General features: G+C 35.6%; 1 protein-coding gene across 1 annotated transcript in view; it reads right to left on the reverse strand.

Annotated features, from left to right (window-relative positions):
• Positions 1 to 16,701, reverse strand: part of LOC118733260 — a 43,184-nt gene extending 26,483 nt beyond the window's left edge. The window contains exon 1 of the mRNA XM_036462629.1: positions 16,593 to 16,701. Within this exon, the coding sequence (XP_036318522.1) occupies positions 16,593 to 16,701 (109 nt within the window). The remainder of the gene's footprint in view (positions 1 to 16,592) is intronic.
• Positions 16,702 to 16,706: the final 5 nt, after the last annotated feature.

A 16,706-nucleotide genomic window follows, 5' to 3' on the forward strand; every position in this document is an offset into this window, starting at 1 on the left:
CGCCTCTGCGTAACGAAAAATATGTGCATACAGCATTGCAAGCAAAGCTCACCATCAAAAAGCTGAAAATAAAATGATTTGTCAAGATCTACTCGGGTTTCACACCTGCTCGCTGATAGCTCTCTCTTTTTGCTTAGCACTGAAGAAGTAAATATGAGAAAAAAGTAAATGCCCACTATCAAGTGATGTCAAGTGATTTGTTTTCTTCATATACATATTCGCCTTCTTTTTCTTAAACTGCATAATTGACATAATTTTTTTTTTCGGGACCAGTACACGTCTTTTTCATAGTCCCGAAATTGTGGTTCTGAAAAAGCCGTGAACTTTGCCCAAAGCTCTCCCGACCTAGCCGAGAAATGCTCCTGAACTAATCCCAATATGATTCCGAAAGAGTCCCGAACTGTTCCTATAATAGTACAGAACTAGTCCCGAAATCTTTCTAATGTTTTTAAACTATGTGGCCATGATCTAATACCGAAATGTGCCTGAAATAGCCCTAAACTAATTTAGTAAACTATTTCTGGAATGTTCATATCTACACAACAAGCAATTATAGATATTCCGCTGGCTTCAATCAGAGGAAGCTTAAAAATCGTGTGATAAAGCACAGAATGTACCCAAGCCAAGAAGGATACGCCGAATTAAAGGAAGCTGTCTTGTGACTAATGACCTGGAGTTTTGGTAGGCGGAAACTTTTGAAATGATTTTCCTAGCGCCAATAATTTGCAAGGCCTAGTTGCATATTGTATTTCTCTGCAAACTTACCAGGCATTTTTCTAAATCTTTGCAGTTTGTCAATTAATAGAGGATGAGCCCTATTTAATCGTTATATAACCGATACGAGTACCTATGCTAACCATTTGTTATCCTCGCAACTCACCTTCTCTCTCTCTCTCTGAGAAGGAATTTCGCCAACACACCGACCTTTTCAGGAACCAACGGGGGAATTTCTTTTGACAATTTTTATATACGTAAATTTACTAACGCTCCCTCTTTTCGAATGCTACATTTGCTTGTGATTTTTGAGAGCTCAATTAATTTCGATAACTCAAAAGTATATACATCTCGATATAAATCGATCGTTAAACTTTGGATACGTCTATAGATTTCAATAGCTCAGTTAATTTTGATAGCTCCATATTTTTCGAAACTCGATAAAACTCGATAAGCAATTCCAAAATCTTCGATTCGATAAATCGATAAATTTCAGTAAATCAATAAATACCGATAAATCGATAAATTGGAGGAACTCGATGCATTGCGATAAATTGATAAATTTTGTTAACTCTTTAAAAAAAAAAATAACAATAACTTGATAAATTTCATTAACTTGACAAATTTCGATAATTCCATAAATTCTTATAGCTCGATGGCTATCCGTAAATTTCGACAAATAATGTTCTGTTTATAAATTCCGACAACTCAGTAAACAACATTTCGGTAACTCAATAAACATGCATAACTCGATAAATTTCGATAACTAAATTTTTTATGAATGAATTTATCTCTATTCATATCGAAGAGTTTCAATAAATCAGCCTTTGAGTTACCCTGATTCTCATGTATTTCTCTTTGTTTTAATTTTCGTCTTTATTTTAAATGTTGCCTTAAATTTATTTGTTTTTTTTCCTCATCACCACATTTATATTTATTACAAGCTTAACAAAGTTTTTAAACGATGATTTTAGCTGCAATTTTCAACTTATTTTGAAACCATAAAAACTAAATAAATCGCCAAACGAAGGCGGAAAAAATTTATGTCAACTTATTTAATATATATGTAGATAATCTTTGCATTTCTGAGAGTGGAAAGCAGAAAACAAAAATTAACTTAAATTCCCTCACATTTATTGATGGGGCCCATATTTGTTGCACATTTTTTTTTATATGTATGTACATACGTTTTTCTGATAAAAGAGAGAGTACAAACTAAACTTCATCAAAATAAAATTTAAATGTTGTCGCCCACAAAGGTGTAGGGCGTGGCAATTATCCCTCCTTTACCATATTTTATAATTCACTATTTTTAAGAAAAATTAGAGCACATGCCAAGGGCATCAATTGGGCAATGGTTTTAATACCAAACAAGAAAAAAAATTCAGTACTTAAAGTATTAGCAAAAATCATAGAATACTTGAAATTTATATATTAAAATTTCAACTGAATTTACTGCAGCGAATTTATGTATAACAGCAGCGCAAGCAATTATTGCTGCGTGCATTGTAATGAAAATAGGTAATAATAAATAAATAAATTCAATAAAGTTGCCGCCTTTTGGGCGCAAGCATCGGGAATAAGAAGGCCAAAAAAAAAAAACAAAATGAAAACAAACTGTAAAACAAAGTAGCAACTAAATAAAAATAGAAACATTTAACGAACTAAAAAAGTCATTAAAATTTTACAAAAAAAATTTATGACCCGCCTACGAGGCCTAACGACAGGGAGCAACAACAATGGCCAGCGCTCGTAAGAGTGAATGTGGAGCCATAGCTGAGTGCACGCATGCATTTATCCGTATGTATGTAAATGCATATACATATGTATGTATATGTATGTGCGCATGAGTGTGTATGTAACTATGTATGTATATATATTTTTTTTATACAGACTCTGTCAATTAATAGGCCCATATGAAATTCCGATGAACCCGCCTGCCCGGGACTGCTTTCGCATTTCAGCACAGAGGAGCCGCAGTACACAGAATGCCTCGCTTCATAACGCCATTTCCATATTCCCCCTTCCACATACTTGTAAAGCAGCTACTGACTAAAACAATCTTGTCGCCATGCGATCTCGAAATGCGTCGGAAAGTCCAGCGACGCGAGGTAGACTTGTCCCAACTTTGTTGCCATTGGGTGCAGTGTGACCGCGGCCTTGCGAAAAATCGTAGCACAGAAGTATCAAAGTATCAATATGAAATAAAAAGCCAATAATTTTTATGAAAAAATATTTTCCATAATAATTTAATATTTATTGAAGGCAAAAAAGGTACACGTGTCAATTGTACTTGGTACTAGTATTTATGTGTAATAATAATAGCAACGAAAATGTCTTACATGTACAGTATATTATAGGCAACTAAACGGAATATACTGTACTCATTTCATCTGGGTATTAGTATTATAAAAACAGTAAAAATGTCTTATATGTAATCTTATTTTTATTTAAATACTTTTTGTACTTATAGGACTAAGAAGGGGTTAGTGCAGAAGGGGTATAAGTGTATATCGTCACCTGAAATGAATCGTCATAAAATGATGTGAGGAGTTGCAGTTCGATGAAATTGATCATATAAATCAAAAAGTGAATTTTGCATTTTTTATTAGTTATGACTTTTTGCGATATGTATGTATGAACTGAGTGAAGCGCTATCGCTGCTTGTGTATTTGCGCCACGGCTGAAAAATTTCGTAATTTTTTTTTGGAATTTTATTTTGCATAACCACTTATACATGTCTTGCTTTAGTCCCTTCGCATGAACATAAAAATCAATTTTTGTAGTAATTTTCAAGGCATTTGGTAAACATTATGCATTCCGCCAATGGCAAAGCGAATCGATTTGTTCTATTTGTTTCGATCAAGTTAAGATCTGAGAAAATGCGCCCTGCAGCGGCATAGCTGTGCGGTAAACATAAAAAATCCAAAATAAAAGAAGTTAGTTCGAAATATGAAGAGTTATTTCAAACATTTTTCAGGTTGCTTGCTACTTACAGACGATGTTGTGAGGTAACAGTGAGAAGGCATCTGTGAGATTAGAGAACATAAAATTTTGCATGAGTATTTATGTATGTACATGTGTCAGTAAATTTTTTTCCCAGGAATAAATATTTGTCTAACAGTTGACGAATCACATATAGATCAGGTCATTTGCCCAAGATATTTTAACTTTCATGAAAAAGAAAATTAAATTTTAACAAGGCAAAAATTATAAAAATTACAACAATTGTTTTGTAATTTTTATTAAAGCCTGTTCTCTTCAAGCTACAAGAATGGTCAAATGAAAATGTGCAATAATTTTTTTTTTTATGAAATAGGAGCAGGAAATAATGTTACTTATACGACATAACGAACATAAGCGTTCACGTACATACTCGTACATGGCGTATGTGTAACATTTCCATGTTATAGTTTGAATTTTTTTCATTCGCAATGCAAACTTAAAATAAAAATATCTTGGGCAAATAACCTGATCTAGCAAAACGGCCAACAGATCCGTATTCTACTACCCGAAGTTAAGTTTAAGTGTCTCGGGGTTTTTTTTTTTGGCAATTTAGGGTCCCTTCAGTTTAAAAATTTTGGCGACTTTAATATAATTATAAAATAAATTAAATAAGAATTCTTGTTCATCTTTCGTGAAAAATTGATATTAATGTGGAAGAGTCAGAACTAGATTCCTAAAAAAAAGTGGAAGTAGCTATAAGTAAGCATTATAAAAGGTTTAAATGTATGTATGTATTCAAGAAAATGAAATAGGGTTTGGAATAATACAGATATTTTTTATCGGCTATTAGTTTCATCAGAACCAGACATATTCAAATTATTAGACTTGGAACTTTATAGAATTAGATGATTCAATTATGTAAATAAATTATTCAAAATTAATTATTTTTAGTTTTGATTTGCAATTTTATTTTGTGTTAATTGAGGAACGCATTTCCACCAAATTAATGAATTACATTCGTTACCATTTTTAAAACTGTTAATCCGATTCATTTAACTTATTTCTAGTTTCATGTTTAATTCTTAAATATATAGGTTTGAATAAACCAAAGGAAGTTACAAAAACACTAGATAAAGTTTAGAGGGGTGAAGCCAATATGAAAATTCCTTTTCATATCGTACGCAAAATTTCGTGTCACTCTTTCGATTGGCTTACAATTTTTTTATGGGTTCCATACATGAAAAAAGCTAACACGTGTTCGAGGAATTTCTTTAGTTTTTTTATTTCGGAGATATGATCTGTCAAAGTTTTTCATTTTTTTGTGATTCTGACTAATCATGTACTACTTCAAATCGTTATATCTCGGGTTCTGAGCATAAAAAACGAAGTCCAGCGGTTCATCAAAAAACCTCTGGACCCGGGTTCTGCGCATAAAAAAGATTTGAAGCGAATCGGAGACATGACATAATTTCTTTTACGAAATCACTCCGACTTTAAAAAGAATGGCTCATATATAAACAAGTAAGAAAGTCTAAGTTCGGGCGGAGCCGAACATTAAATACCAGGCGCAAGTATTAAATATATTTCCTTTTTGGTTGTTGTTGTTTCCGACAGGGTGGGTGTATGATGTATTATGGAACGAATTTCCGTCATCCCTTGCCGGTTTCGGCGTTGTGCCTTCTTCAGTGTCATTTTTCGTTCTCCGAAACCGGTTTGTCTCCAAACCAAATTTGACAAGGGATGACGGAAATTCGTTCCATAATACATCATATTAAATATATGTTTTTCAGCTTTCCGAAAGCTACCGCTACATGGTAAACCGGGGTGTATCCATTTTGAGTAAATTAGCGTCCTTAAATTTCGAAATATTGAAGTTTCAAGCATTTCTGAAATTTACTGTTATATGAAAAGCGGCCGTAATTTTAGTTCGATTTCAATAATTTTCAACGTTTTGCTTCTATGTGGCAGGCATAATAACCGCACCGAGTTTGGTACAAATTGGTAGAACGGTTACCGAGATACATATATGTGATCATAAGTGGGCGGTGCCACGCCCATTTTTCAAAATTTTATCCTAAACGTATTTCTTGGTAAAGAATTGTTGCAAGCATCAATTTTGAATAAATTATTTTCAATAATTACTGATTTATCGAAGATTTTGTATTTCTCGAAATTACCGTTATATGGGATGTGGGCGTGGTTATTGTCCGATTTTAAAAATTTTCGGCCATTTCGTATGTTATACCCAGGTTAACAACTGTGCCAAGTTTGGAAGAAATTAGTGCAGCGGTTACCAAATTATACACATGTAACCATAAGTGGGCGTGGCTACGCTCATTTTCCAAAAATGTATAATATTCTTATTTTTCGTCTAAAACTTATTGTAAATATCAATTTTGAGTGAATAATCTTCAGTAGTTACTAAAATATCGCAGTTTTCGTATTTCGGAAAATTACCGTTATATGGGAGGTAGGCGTGGTTATTGTCCGATTTTGCCCATTTTCAATACCGTCCGTCCTACGCCCGAAAGAAGTGCACATACCAAGTTTCGTTAAGATATCTCAATTTTTACTCGAGTTATCGTGTGCACAGACGGACGGACGGACAGACAGTCACCGCTTAATCGATTTCCCTTTTCATTCTGATCATTTATGTATACATTTGTCTATATCTATCTCGATTCGTTTTGCCTGTTACAAACAACCGTTATGTGAACAAAGTTATAATACCCTTGTGCACAAGTGCGCTCGGGTATAAAAAAATAGATCCTCTAGAGGTTGCTGTTTTTAGCTTCAGCTATAATTTGTTGCAAAGATATGAAAATAAAAATTTTCTGGTTTAAAACTGAAATTTGTATACTTTGGCAACATTAAAAAAATATCCACTGTAAAAATGGTCTTATTACATAAATCATATTTTTTTTCACACAAATATTAAGAAAAGTCATATGTAAATGTAAAATATGTAAAACTGGGCCCGTTAGACGCCACGGCCTGAACTTTTTTTTCTTACTTGCCGCGGTTACTGCCAAACCAATTTTAGCCGCTTCTCTTCTGTTCCTACTGACGCCAATTTTTTTAAACCTTAAATTAACTAAAATATTATACACTCCAATAACTTACCTTAATCGTAACCATCGATCATGTATAGGCGTCTATAGGATTTTGGCTCCTCCTGCGGTTAGCCAATCCTTGGAAGTAGGACCTACACGCTGCCTTATCCATCTGCTCGGGAATATACCTTCTCGAAGGCATCCACTAAAAACTTTTGATAATGATATTGGGATGTATCCACAGCCGCTTTAAGGCAGAAAAATAAAACTCACCGCGTAAGTTTAATTTATTGAAAGAAAAATAAAACTCAACAAGTAAGTATTATTTTGCGGGCAAATATAGAACTCATGAAATAATTCTTTCATTTTATGAAAAACATAAAAATTATAAAATTTAGGTTATAAATAGATGGAATGAAAAGATCTCTAAAAGACGATAATTTTCATATACTGCATCATATATTTCTGAGCACTCCTTCATGTTGCAATTTAAATGAAAAGTTTCTCAGTTTCTACAAATTCAAAAAATTATAATCATTTTTTACTTACGATCGAAAAATATTGATTTATAAGATTTCTTTACCATTACTACGAAAGGTTGTTTTACCCATATAAAAAATATGGAAAGCTTGAGTACTCCCTAAATATAGAACAATCCTAGGGGTGGCGGCATTGAAATTCCGGCTTTACTTTTTCGCATGCATTTTTAGAAAACCCTAATGTACTACTGTATATAGGACATGTAAAGGTGAGTGTAAATTGTTTGATTGTCAATGAGGCCTCATTCGGCCATGTCGAGTACCATACATTTGATGGCATAGCGCCTGCCACACACACACCGTTATTTTTCTTTTTGCGATCGCGTTGTTAATGTACCACGCTTACCTGCTCAACAGCTGGTCCTGCCGACTGGTGTACCTTACTTATATGTCTCGAGCACCCACGACCACACAGTGGTATTTCGGCTGAAAAAATACAATTTTTGAATAGTTTAGCCTAACAAGGTGATATTTGAATAAGAAAAATGAATAATCGCTTTGTACGAAATAATCGCTATTGTGGAAATTAAAATTATATAATGGTTTAAAACTATTTATGCAAAAATAACAGCATTAATAAAAATATAAATATACTGAGCCCTGCAAAATTTTTTTTGATCCACTTTTATCTGGAATATGATATTTACAAGAAATAAATAATAGTAACAGAAAAATATTGTACAGGATGATCTTGGACAACAGGGAGTTTCTTAGGAAATTAAAAATTTGGATATTCATCGTTTCGCTTTTGTATTTTTATATTTTTTATTTGTCAATCAGCTGATGCGAATAGATTATTTGGTAGCTGTACACAAAATACAATTATGTACTACTAAAGTGTTTCAAAGGGACAGCTAAATTTTTGTGAGGACTTTCTAAAAGATTCAAAAAATATTTTTATAAAAATCAAATGAGGGTACACCGGGGTACTTTTTTATCATTTCCGAATAACTATTTTCGAATTAATTAACTGTTACACGTAAACTAATGAAAAAATTATAACTCACTTTTACATCCACACATACTATAATTAAGACAGGGCTACCGCGTAGGACTGATTGAGATGCCTGTGCGCACGATATGCATTCGGCTAGTAATAGAATGTAAAACGTTGCTTCACTAACTATTACTGTCCCTTAGTTAGTCAAACATTAAGGAACGTTCGTACGTATTTTCATAGATATTTGGTATCATCGCAATTTGCGATTTTTGTCCAGCTAAATCGTCACTTTTGCCTTATGTGCGCCGTTGGCTTACTCGGTGGCGAGGATTTTTTTTTTAAATCTTTTTTTTTAGAATTTCTCTGCTGCTCTTTCGCCACACTTCCGGTTGGCGCCATTTATGTTTTTGCCGTCATTGGAGCATACGCACACGTACCTATATACATACATACATACAAACATACTTATGTCCACATGAACACTCCCATTCACATTGTTCTAACTACAGCTCTATATAGTACGGTGCGAACACCTTTTATTCCATTGTTTTTTTTTTTGGGCCCAGCTTTCGTGCGGTCACTTTATTTGTCCGTATTTACTTCAATTAAAAGAGAATTCAAATTTTTTTTTTTGTTTGTTTTACATATTTTCAAGTGGTTGCAGTTAGTTGCTTTTATTTTATTCATTTTTTTTACGGCTCTCGTGTCAATTTTCAAAATTTGATGCCATCTTTTTTCGTATTCGTATTTTTGTAGTTTTTTTTACTACATTCCTGTGTTTATACATACATACATACGTAAAGTGTTTATTGTTGTTGCTACCTATTGTTTCATTATCCTTTGTTCATAGCTTACATGCAGCCTTATGAAGTGGTGGTAGGGTCACCTATCAGCCACAAAATTTTCTGCACTTCTACTGCGCACTCACCCTACCATGCTACGCACCCGCTCTCCGCTCTACCTCTCAGCTATTCCTTTCGTTCTATTCCCCATCCGTTGTTTGAGGGTGGCTGGTGAGGCTGTAGGGGGAATTATATGAAATGTTATTTTGTAGTGACAACCTATTGGCTGCGTAGGCAACTAAGCGGAAGGTGGGTGGGAGGTGAAGGTGAATAAAAAAACAACCAAAAATACGTAACAAATTCGTGGTTACTGGTCACTGGATTGTGGTGTGGGAAAAAATAGAGCAAAACGAGAAAAAAATCGGTGGAAATGGGTGTGTGTGTGTGTGTGTGCGTGTGCGTGTGTAGTTGTTGCACAAATTCATAACCTAGCTACAGTGAGCGATATGCAATTATGTTTATTGCTGCATAATTGTTGTTGTAGAATGTTGTTGTTGTTGTTGTAATAATTTCGTTTGCCACTATTGTTGCTAACGAAGGCAATGTGCTACATACATACATACATACATGCATCCTATATATATACCTCGTTGTTGTTTATGTAAACGCCTAGTTTGTTGTTGTTGTTGTTTGTATAGTTGAGCTAAAAAAGCAAAGCACGACCAGGTTGTTGTTGTTATTGCCGTCGCCCAACAAACATATGTACATACAAACGTACGTAAAAATACATATTTACATACATATACATATAGCACCTAGCATTTCATATCGCATTGCCACCACTGCCACCCACCAAACTCAAACACACCAACAGCAACAACATCCAAATCCTGCCTCAACATAACGCATTTTTCGCATTTGATTTGCCTACTTTTTCCATTTTTTGTGTCCACTATTTTTTATCATGCCATTTTCATTTTTATTTATCGCCTGTTGTTTTTTTTGTTGGTTTTGCTTTGCTCTCCGCTCGCATTTTTCTAGTTTTTTGTTTGCATTTGCTTGTTAGTTGCCTTTTTTCAGCTGCTGCTGGTGTTGCTGTTATCGTTCTTTTTTTGTTGTTATTACTATTTTTTTGTTGTTATTACTGTTTTTTGTTTTTTTGCTGCTCCAACGCACCAACAACGCATTGCACGCATGTGCATCGCCTTCCGTGTTATCATCATCGTGTTGCTGTTGCACTTACACGTTGTGTTGCTGGCTGCATGCCACACACACACACACACACACACACACACACACGCACACGCACCTACAAAGCAGAGCAAAACAAAACCAAACAAACGAAAAAACTAAAAAAAAAAACAAAACAAAATAAAAAACGAAAGCATTGAAAATAGCACTCGCAACAAAGCGAGCACACACAGCACACATAAAAACCTGGCAAAAATTATTGGAATGCGTTTTTTCTATCTCGTTTTAAGCCTACTCTTACGCAGTCTGCGAAAACGCACCCAGCGCACGCACATGAATATAAGCACACGCACACACAGTACATTCACATATCAGACAGAAATATGTATGCTTGTACTATATATTCAAATGCAGTATATAATTCATGTAGCAGGCATAGAAAAGTGGCAGCCAAAAAAAAAATTTTTGCGCGTTGACAGAGTTGCCAAATAATTTTTTTTTTTTAATATTAACTTTTAGTTATTAGCAGGTTAAGTAAGTTGGAAGCGGCTATAGTTGTAGTGCCACTCACCCATCTCTTCACTCCCTTTTCATAAAAAAAGAAAATGTGGGTTTGACAAATTTTAGCAACCTCTTTGTTTTTATGCCCACTATATCGCCTACGGCCTTAAAGATTTCAGCCCTTATAATTCACACACACACACATTCCCAATGGAATTTCCCATACACTGAAAAAATAGTTAGGTTAAGAAAATGGTTACAGTTATCATGTATTGAGAGAAATATATATGTATATTTGGCTGACTTTTTTCTAAGCGTAAATAGGAGTCAACTGCCTTAAATTAAGTTTAGACAGAAATTTAAGTGAGTCAATTAAACTTTTAAATAAGCCACCACTTGTTGGTGTTCACACATAGTCAGCTGCTTGATTAGCGACTCGCAGCCAGCTGATCGATTAGCTATCTGCTGTGATGGAAAAGTTGGTACAAACGTACCGTTCTTTAGTTTAAAAGCGCATTCGTTACAAACACGCCATTTTAGGTACATTAGAAACGTAGTCAAGGAAATCAGTTCACATTTCACATTTCTACAAATTTTGTTGAGTGGGTAACTTGTCCAATAGCCTCTCTCCGTTATTAAGGGGGACACAAATGATACAAAAGAGTGGTCAAAGTAACGTAAATGTAGTTTATTACGCCAGAAAATTTATTTTTAAAACGTGAAAAACCTCAAAGTCAGAACTAAACATACCCAGCAGGATTGTATGAAAAACAAAAAGCATTCAATTAGCACTCAATTAAGCACTAATCGAGCAATTAAGAATTGAAATTTCGTGCGGTAAATCGAGCTCAGTTAGCGTCTTAATGGAAAAAGCTTTGCTAATTGCTCTAGCAGCGGCCTGTTAGAACATGCCTTTACTAATGAAGACGCCTTCTCGCTTTCTGAGCTCCCACATAAGTCATTAAAAGGCACTCCCGAGTCCCTCCGCATGCATCCCTAAAGCTATTTGAGCTGTCAGTAGACCCATAGCCAAGGAGATTTCTCCTCTGCTTTGCTTAAGGAGCTCCCTCCACGTTTTCGTGTGCCCCTATGGCTACTATTTGATCGCGATTAAAAAACCGAGTTCCTGTACTCTCTATGCGCTGGAAAAGTAGAACTCGCCGACTCGCCTCGCCGACAGCAAATTGATTGAAAATGTTCCTTGTAATATAAAACCCATTTTGAACAGTAAGAACTTACTCCGACTTAATCAAGCTTGGCAACCCCAAAATGGCTAAAAACAAAACTAGAAAAAATCTGTATGGACGACAACAGCCAGAGCTGTCGATGCAGCTTCAAAGGAGGCAACATCAGCAAGGGGGTGACCATAACAATAACAAAAGCAACACAAGCAACAAAAACAGTTGAGCATAGCTAACCAAAACGAATGTGTAGATACAACGACGCCAACTTCGTCGCCGTGGCAACAACAGAGCGATATTGCATCTAACTGTCCAGCGGGCGTAGCAGCAGCAGCAACAGGGAATTGGTTTGTGCGCGGGTCAAAATGTAAATAGCAAAAAAAAAACCAAACAAAAAATTAAAAAAGGGAAAGAGGCTGGAGCAAAAGATTTGCTAAAAAATGGAAAAAATTCTTGAAAAAGGGTAGCTGAAAAAAATGTGTAAAAATTGGAGAGTAAAAAATGGGTAGCGAAGTGAGTGTGTAAATTGAAGGCGCTCAGAACGAAAGAATAAATTTGTAAGCGACAAGAAGAAAGCCACAACAACGCTAGAGAGAGAGGTGAGGAATAAGCAGGAGATGGCAGAGAAGCAGAGGCGTAAGGAGGCGAGCGGCTATGAATAGTAAAGTGGGAGTTGAAGATGAGGTTGGGGCTAAAGAAGCGTAATGAAAACGAAGGCAAATGATGAAGCGTGTGGTGTTGCAAGTAGATGAGCTGATGCTGATGCTGTGATGCTGACTGGGCAGATATTAAGGAAATGATGTGACTAAAAGGATGTAAAGACAACGCATAGCTAGAAGAGCGAAGAAGTGGCGATTTTCAAAGTTACTAGGCGCACTAGCAGCTATGTACATAAAAAATGATTATGCCTATGCTGATGCTAATTTTATACTCATTTAAGAACCACAAGTATGCATACATACCATAATGATTGTGTGCTGGAAATAATGAAAATTTAAAAAATGAGTCAAAAACCAGAGCAGCGCTGACTCAGCGTATTGCGGATGGAAGGCCATGGAAAGCGTTGTGGTCGCTGTTTAAAAATGTGACGGCTGGTACACAAAAGTATATGTAAATATCTGCAACAGTAAGCAATTATAATGAAGCAGCAAATTATAAACATCTATCTTATTCAGATTCCATTATAATCAATCGTCATCATCATCATCACCATCATCATCAACACCTTCTCCACCCTGCTATCCACTTCAGCAGCGCTATTAGCTGCGCGCCAACAACAACACAAATAATATCTATACAAAAAAGCATCAAAGCACCCTTAATAAAATTCAACAACAACAACATTAACAGCAACAATAGCAACGAGAGCCATCATTACCAGCCAAGCAGCTACGCATCATGTGTATGACGTCGACCACCTTCCTTCTCCGCCCGCATCAAGTAGGGTTACGAAAAAGCACGTGAAACAGTCCGGTTCAATTCACTGCACTCCACTTCACTACACTCCAGCTCCGTTCAGCTCAGAGCAAAACAAGCAGTTAGTGAATGCCTAAAAAGCGAGCGACACGCTCTACACACATTCAAATCGTACTTGCACTTACACATCAACGAAAAAATGGTGAAAATGCAAAACACAAAACACAAAACAAACAACAACAAGTAAATGCAAAGAAAATCCCTATTTTTATTGTTGTTTTTGCTTTTCTTTACTATTTTTTATTATTCAAAAGCACGCGCGCGCATATTTAAACATACATACATAAATACATATGTACAAAAAAAAAAGGTTGGCATGCCCATTAATATGTACTAGGAATGTTAATCCCGGGATACCGGGACCGCGGCCTTTTTTAAGGTCCCGAAAATCTGGGACTCTTGGCAAATAGTCCCGGTATTATCGGAATTTGTAATTTGCGCTTATGGCAATAATAGAAACTCTTTTTCTTGACCAGTATTGGCTAAATTACTTAATTTTTTTATTTAATAATTAATATTTTTTATAAATAGTAAATTTTACACACAAAGATCAATATATTCGCGAAACAATGGACCGAATATAGTAAAATTTTGGTTTTTAGTTTTTAACTCAGACGTCAATAAATCAAATATTATTAAAAAAATTCAATGAAATGTGCTTAAGGAAGAAGAATGGGTATATGGGAAATTCTGTATAATTTAAATAGATTAAAATTTTTGGGGCGTAAGGACTGGTATGTATTGAAGGTGTCCATTTAAAATTTTATCCTTGAAATTCCGCAATATTTGTTTTTGAAAATATTACAAGTTAAGGACTTATATAAACTCGATAACATCCTAGAATTTCGTCCTTCTAAATTTAACAGCATAAAAAAATATCTACTCGTCCTTGTGCATCCGAAAAAATTTTAATTTCTTTAAATTCTAAAGGAAATTCCTCTTTCATTTTGTATCCTTATTCCACATTGCATTGAATTTTTTAAATAATTTTTGAAGTTAATCATATCTTTGAAATTACAAAGTCCTTTAAAATAAATCCTGACGTCAGCGAGAAAAATAAAAACGCCACTTTAAATAAAAAAGTAGGTTTTAATCCCATTTATTTTATAGTAGGAGAGACAGAAGTAATTTTTTCGATTTAATTCCCGTGAGTGTAATAACGACATCCCTATAATCCCGGGATCGTAGAAAGCGAACAAATTAACATCCCTAATATGTACATATGTATGTGTGTATGTAGGAAGGTTTTTACGTGTGACGGCGTGTGGAGGGCCAGCGGGTCGTGTCTGGCTTTGGCTGTTTTGAAGAGTGTGCAATTGCAGCGTCCAACGAAGAGCCATGCCAACGAATAAAGCGACGCGTGCCACTGTGGGCCAAGGGCAGAAAAGGCGTTGGGAAAATTGGTGATCCTCGTGATCAAAAACTAAACATGTATATTAGGGTGGTCCTCCAAATATCAAAGTCTAAATTTTGTATGGAACAACACTTTCTTTCCGCTAATTTTATAACTATAAAAACATTTTTAGGGTCACAACAAGCGTTTGATTTTTTTCTTTTAAATCACTAAAATTCGAAGAAATTTCGACTTAAAAACTGATCAATTTTGACATAATATTGCAACTAATTTACATAAATTCATACCAGTGAGTTGTCAGAGTAAACAGATTGTAGAAACACTTGCTAAATCAAGAGGCAACATAGAAATGTATATTATTTATATACTCAAACAGAACCCAGCTTCCATAATGTAGGTAATTTTTGAGTGGTCCCTAAAAAACAAATTTCCAAAGCATTCAGCTGAAACATTGTATATCATCCATTGGACAACGCATTTGCAACGCAGGCCGATCTATGCAACCTACTTAGTAGAGTACACCGAACGCCTTTTCGGTATTAAGTTTCTATTTTATCGAAGTATGTTTAGCGGTGGATGAAAAGAGAACACATGCATTTAGGGCAGTAATGCTAAAAACAGCGCCCGCGAGCGGAACTCTTCAAAGTTCTCTGTAGTTTTTATATGGACCTGTACAGAGTAAAATCTCTCTCTCTGCGCATCACAGACTTAGGGCCGGTTGTTCAATATCTGATTAACACTAATCGGAGGTAGAAGCTCTGGTTAAGTACAACGACTGCTTTATCGATCACATGTTATATGCATGATGTCGAAAACGTCGATAATGATGTTTAACCGGCAAGTAGTGATAACCAGACATTGAACAGCCGGCCCTCTGAGGTGAAGTAAATGTAAATAATACTTCATGACTTCAGCTGCCTCTGCGCCCTTCTGTAGAATTTCACAAATCAGGATACCCTTATTTTGTGGTAAAATTTTTGAGTTGTATTCGGGACTGCTTCTCAAAGTCTTTCCACGTACCTATTTCTACCTTTCCCAAACCTTCGTTTCAATCGGGCGACAGTGAGTCGTTCCTCTAAGCAGGATTGAGAACCGGTGTGACACTCATACATATTTATGTATGTATATTCGAGGTCAAACTTTCATCGCGATATTCTACAATTCGAAAACGTATTCGATAGTCCACAAATCTTCATGTGGATCTTGGCTTTAACAAGCTAGTTGAAGTCGCAGTGACTTGGTACCCAGCACAGAGTTACCATGTTTCTCGATGACAAGATTTCAATAATGCCAAATATCTTTCCAAAGGGGTGGTCGTTCATTCTGCCAGATGCCACCTCAACCTGGCAAGCAGCTTGGCTGAAAGGTAGTGTGCCTTTTACCAATCGCAATAGAAAGTTTAGTATCAAATCTTTGTAATAATATATATCTAATATATCTTCCATCCGTTACCCGTCAATATACTCGTGTCTACGTACAGTAGCCCCTGTAGAGTTGCGTTTGAAATGGTGCTCATTGATCCTATTACCGAGACTAAAGCCAAACTTTGAAGCAGATTAAACGCTTGAAACAAGGCGCACATTTATTTATTAAAGCGAGTGATAATTGGCGATATTCTCGTGGATACATTTACATAACAATAAAGCACACAATTTCGAATAGAATAAACCCAATTGAAAAGTGTATCTGCAGTTGCTTATAGCTGCTTATCGAACTGCTTGTGGCGAACAAATTATCGTCAAACGACCGGCTTGTTGCGGGCATCCACCAGAGAGCGAATCATCAGACATTTAGCGATGGCGTACGTACGCTTACAAGCACAAGTTTCGCGTGCTGAAATGGATGTATGCAATTTTTTGTTTTAGATAATAGGTGCAATAACAAAATATTGGTAACTTCAATGTGTTCAGCTTACATCCTTCATTCTGACAGACTGGAATCGAATCTCCAGTTGCTGGCCACATTGTTTGCATGATCAGTGAACGATTCAATTGCCAATTTCGCATAAGTCCAGTTTTCTCCATGTAAC

The sequence above is a fragment of the Rhagoletis pomonella genome, unplaced genomic scaffold, assembly GCF_013731165.1.
Source record: "Rhagoletis pomonella isolate Grant_MI unplaced genomic scaffold, Rhpom_1.0 Rhpom_scaffold_00001, whole genome shotgun sequence".
NCBI classification, from domain to species: Eukaryota; Metazoa; Arthropoda; class Insecta; order Diptera; family Tephritidae; genus Rhagoletis; species Rhagoletis pomonella.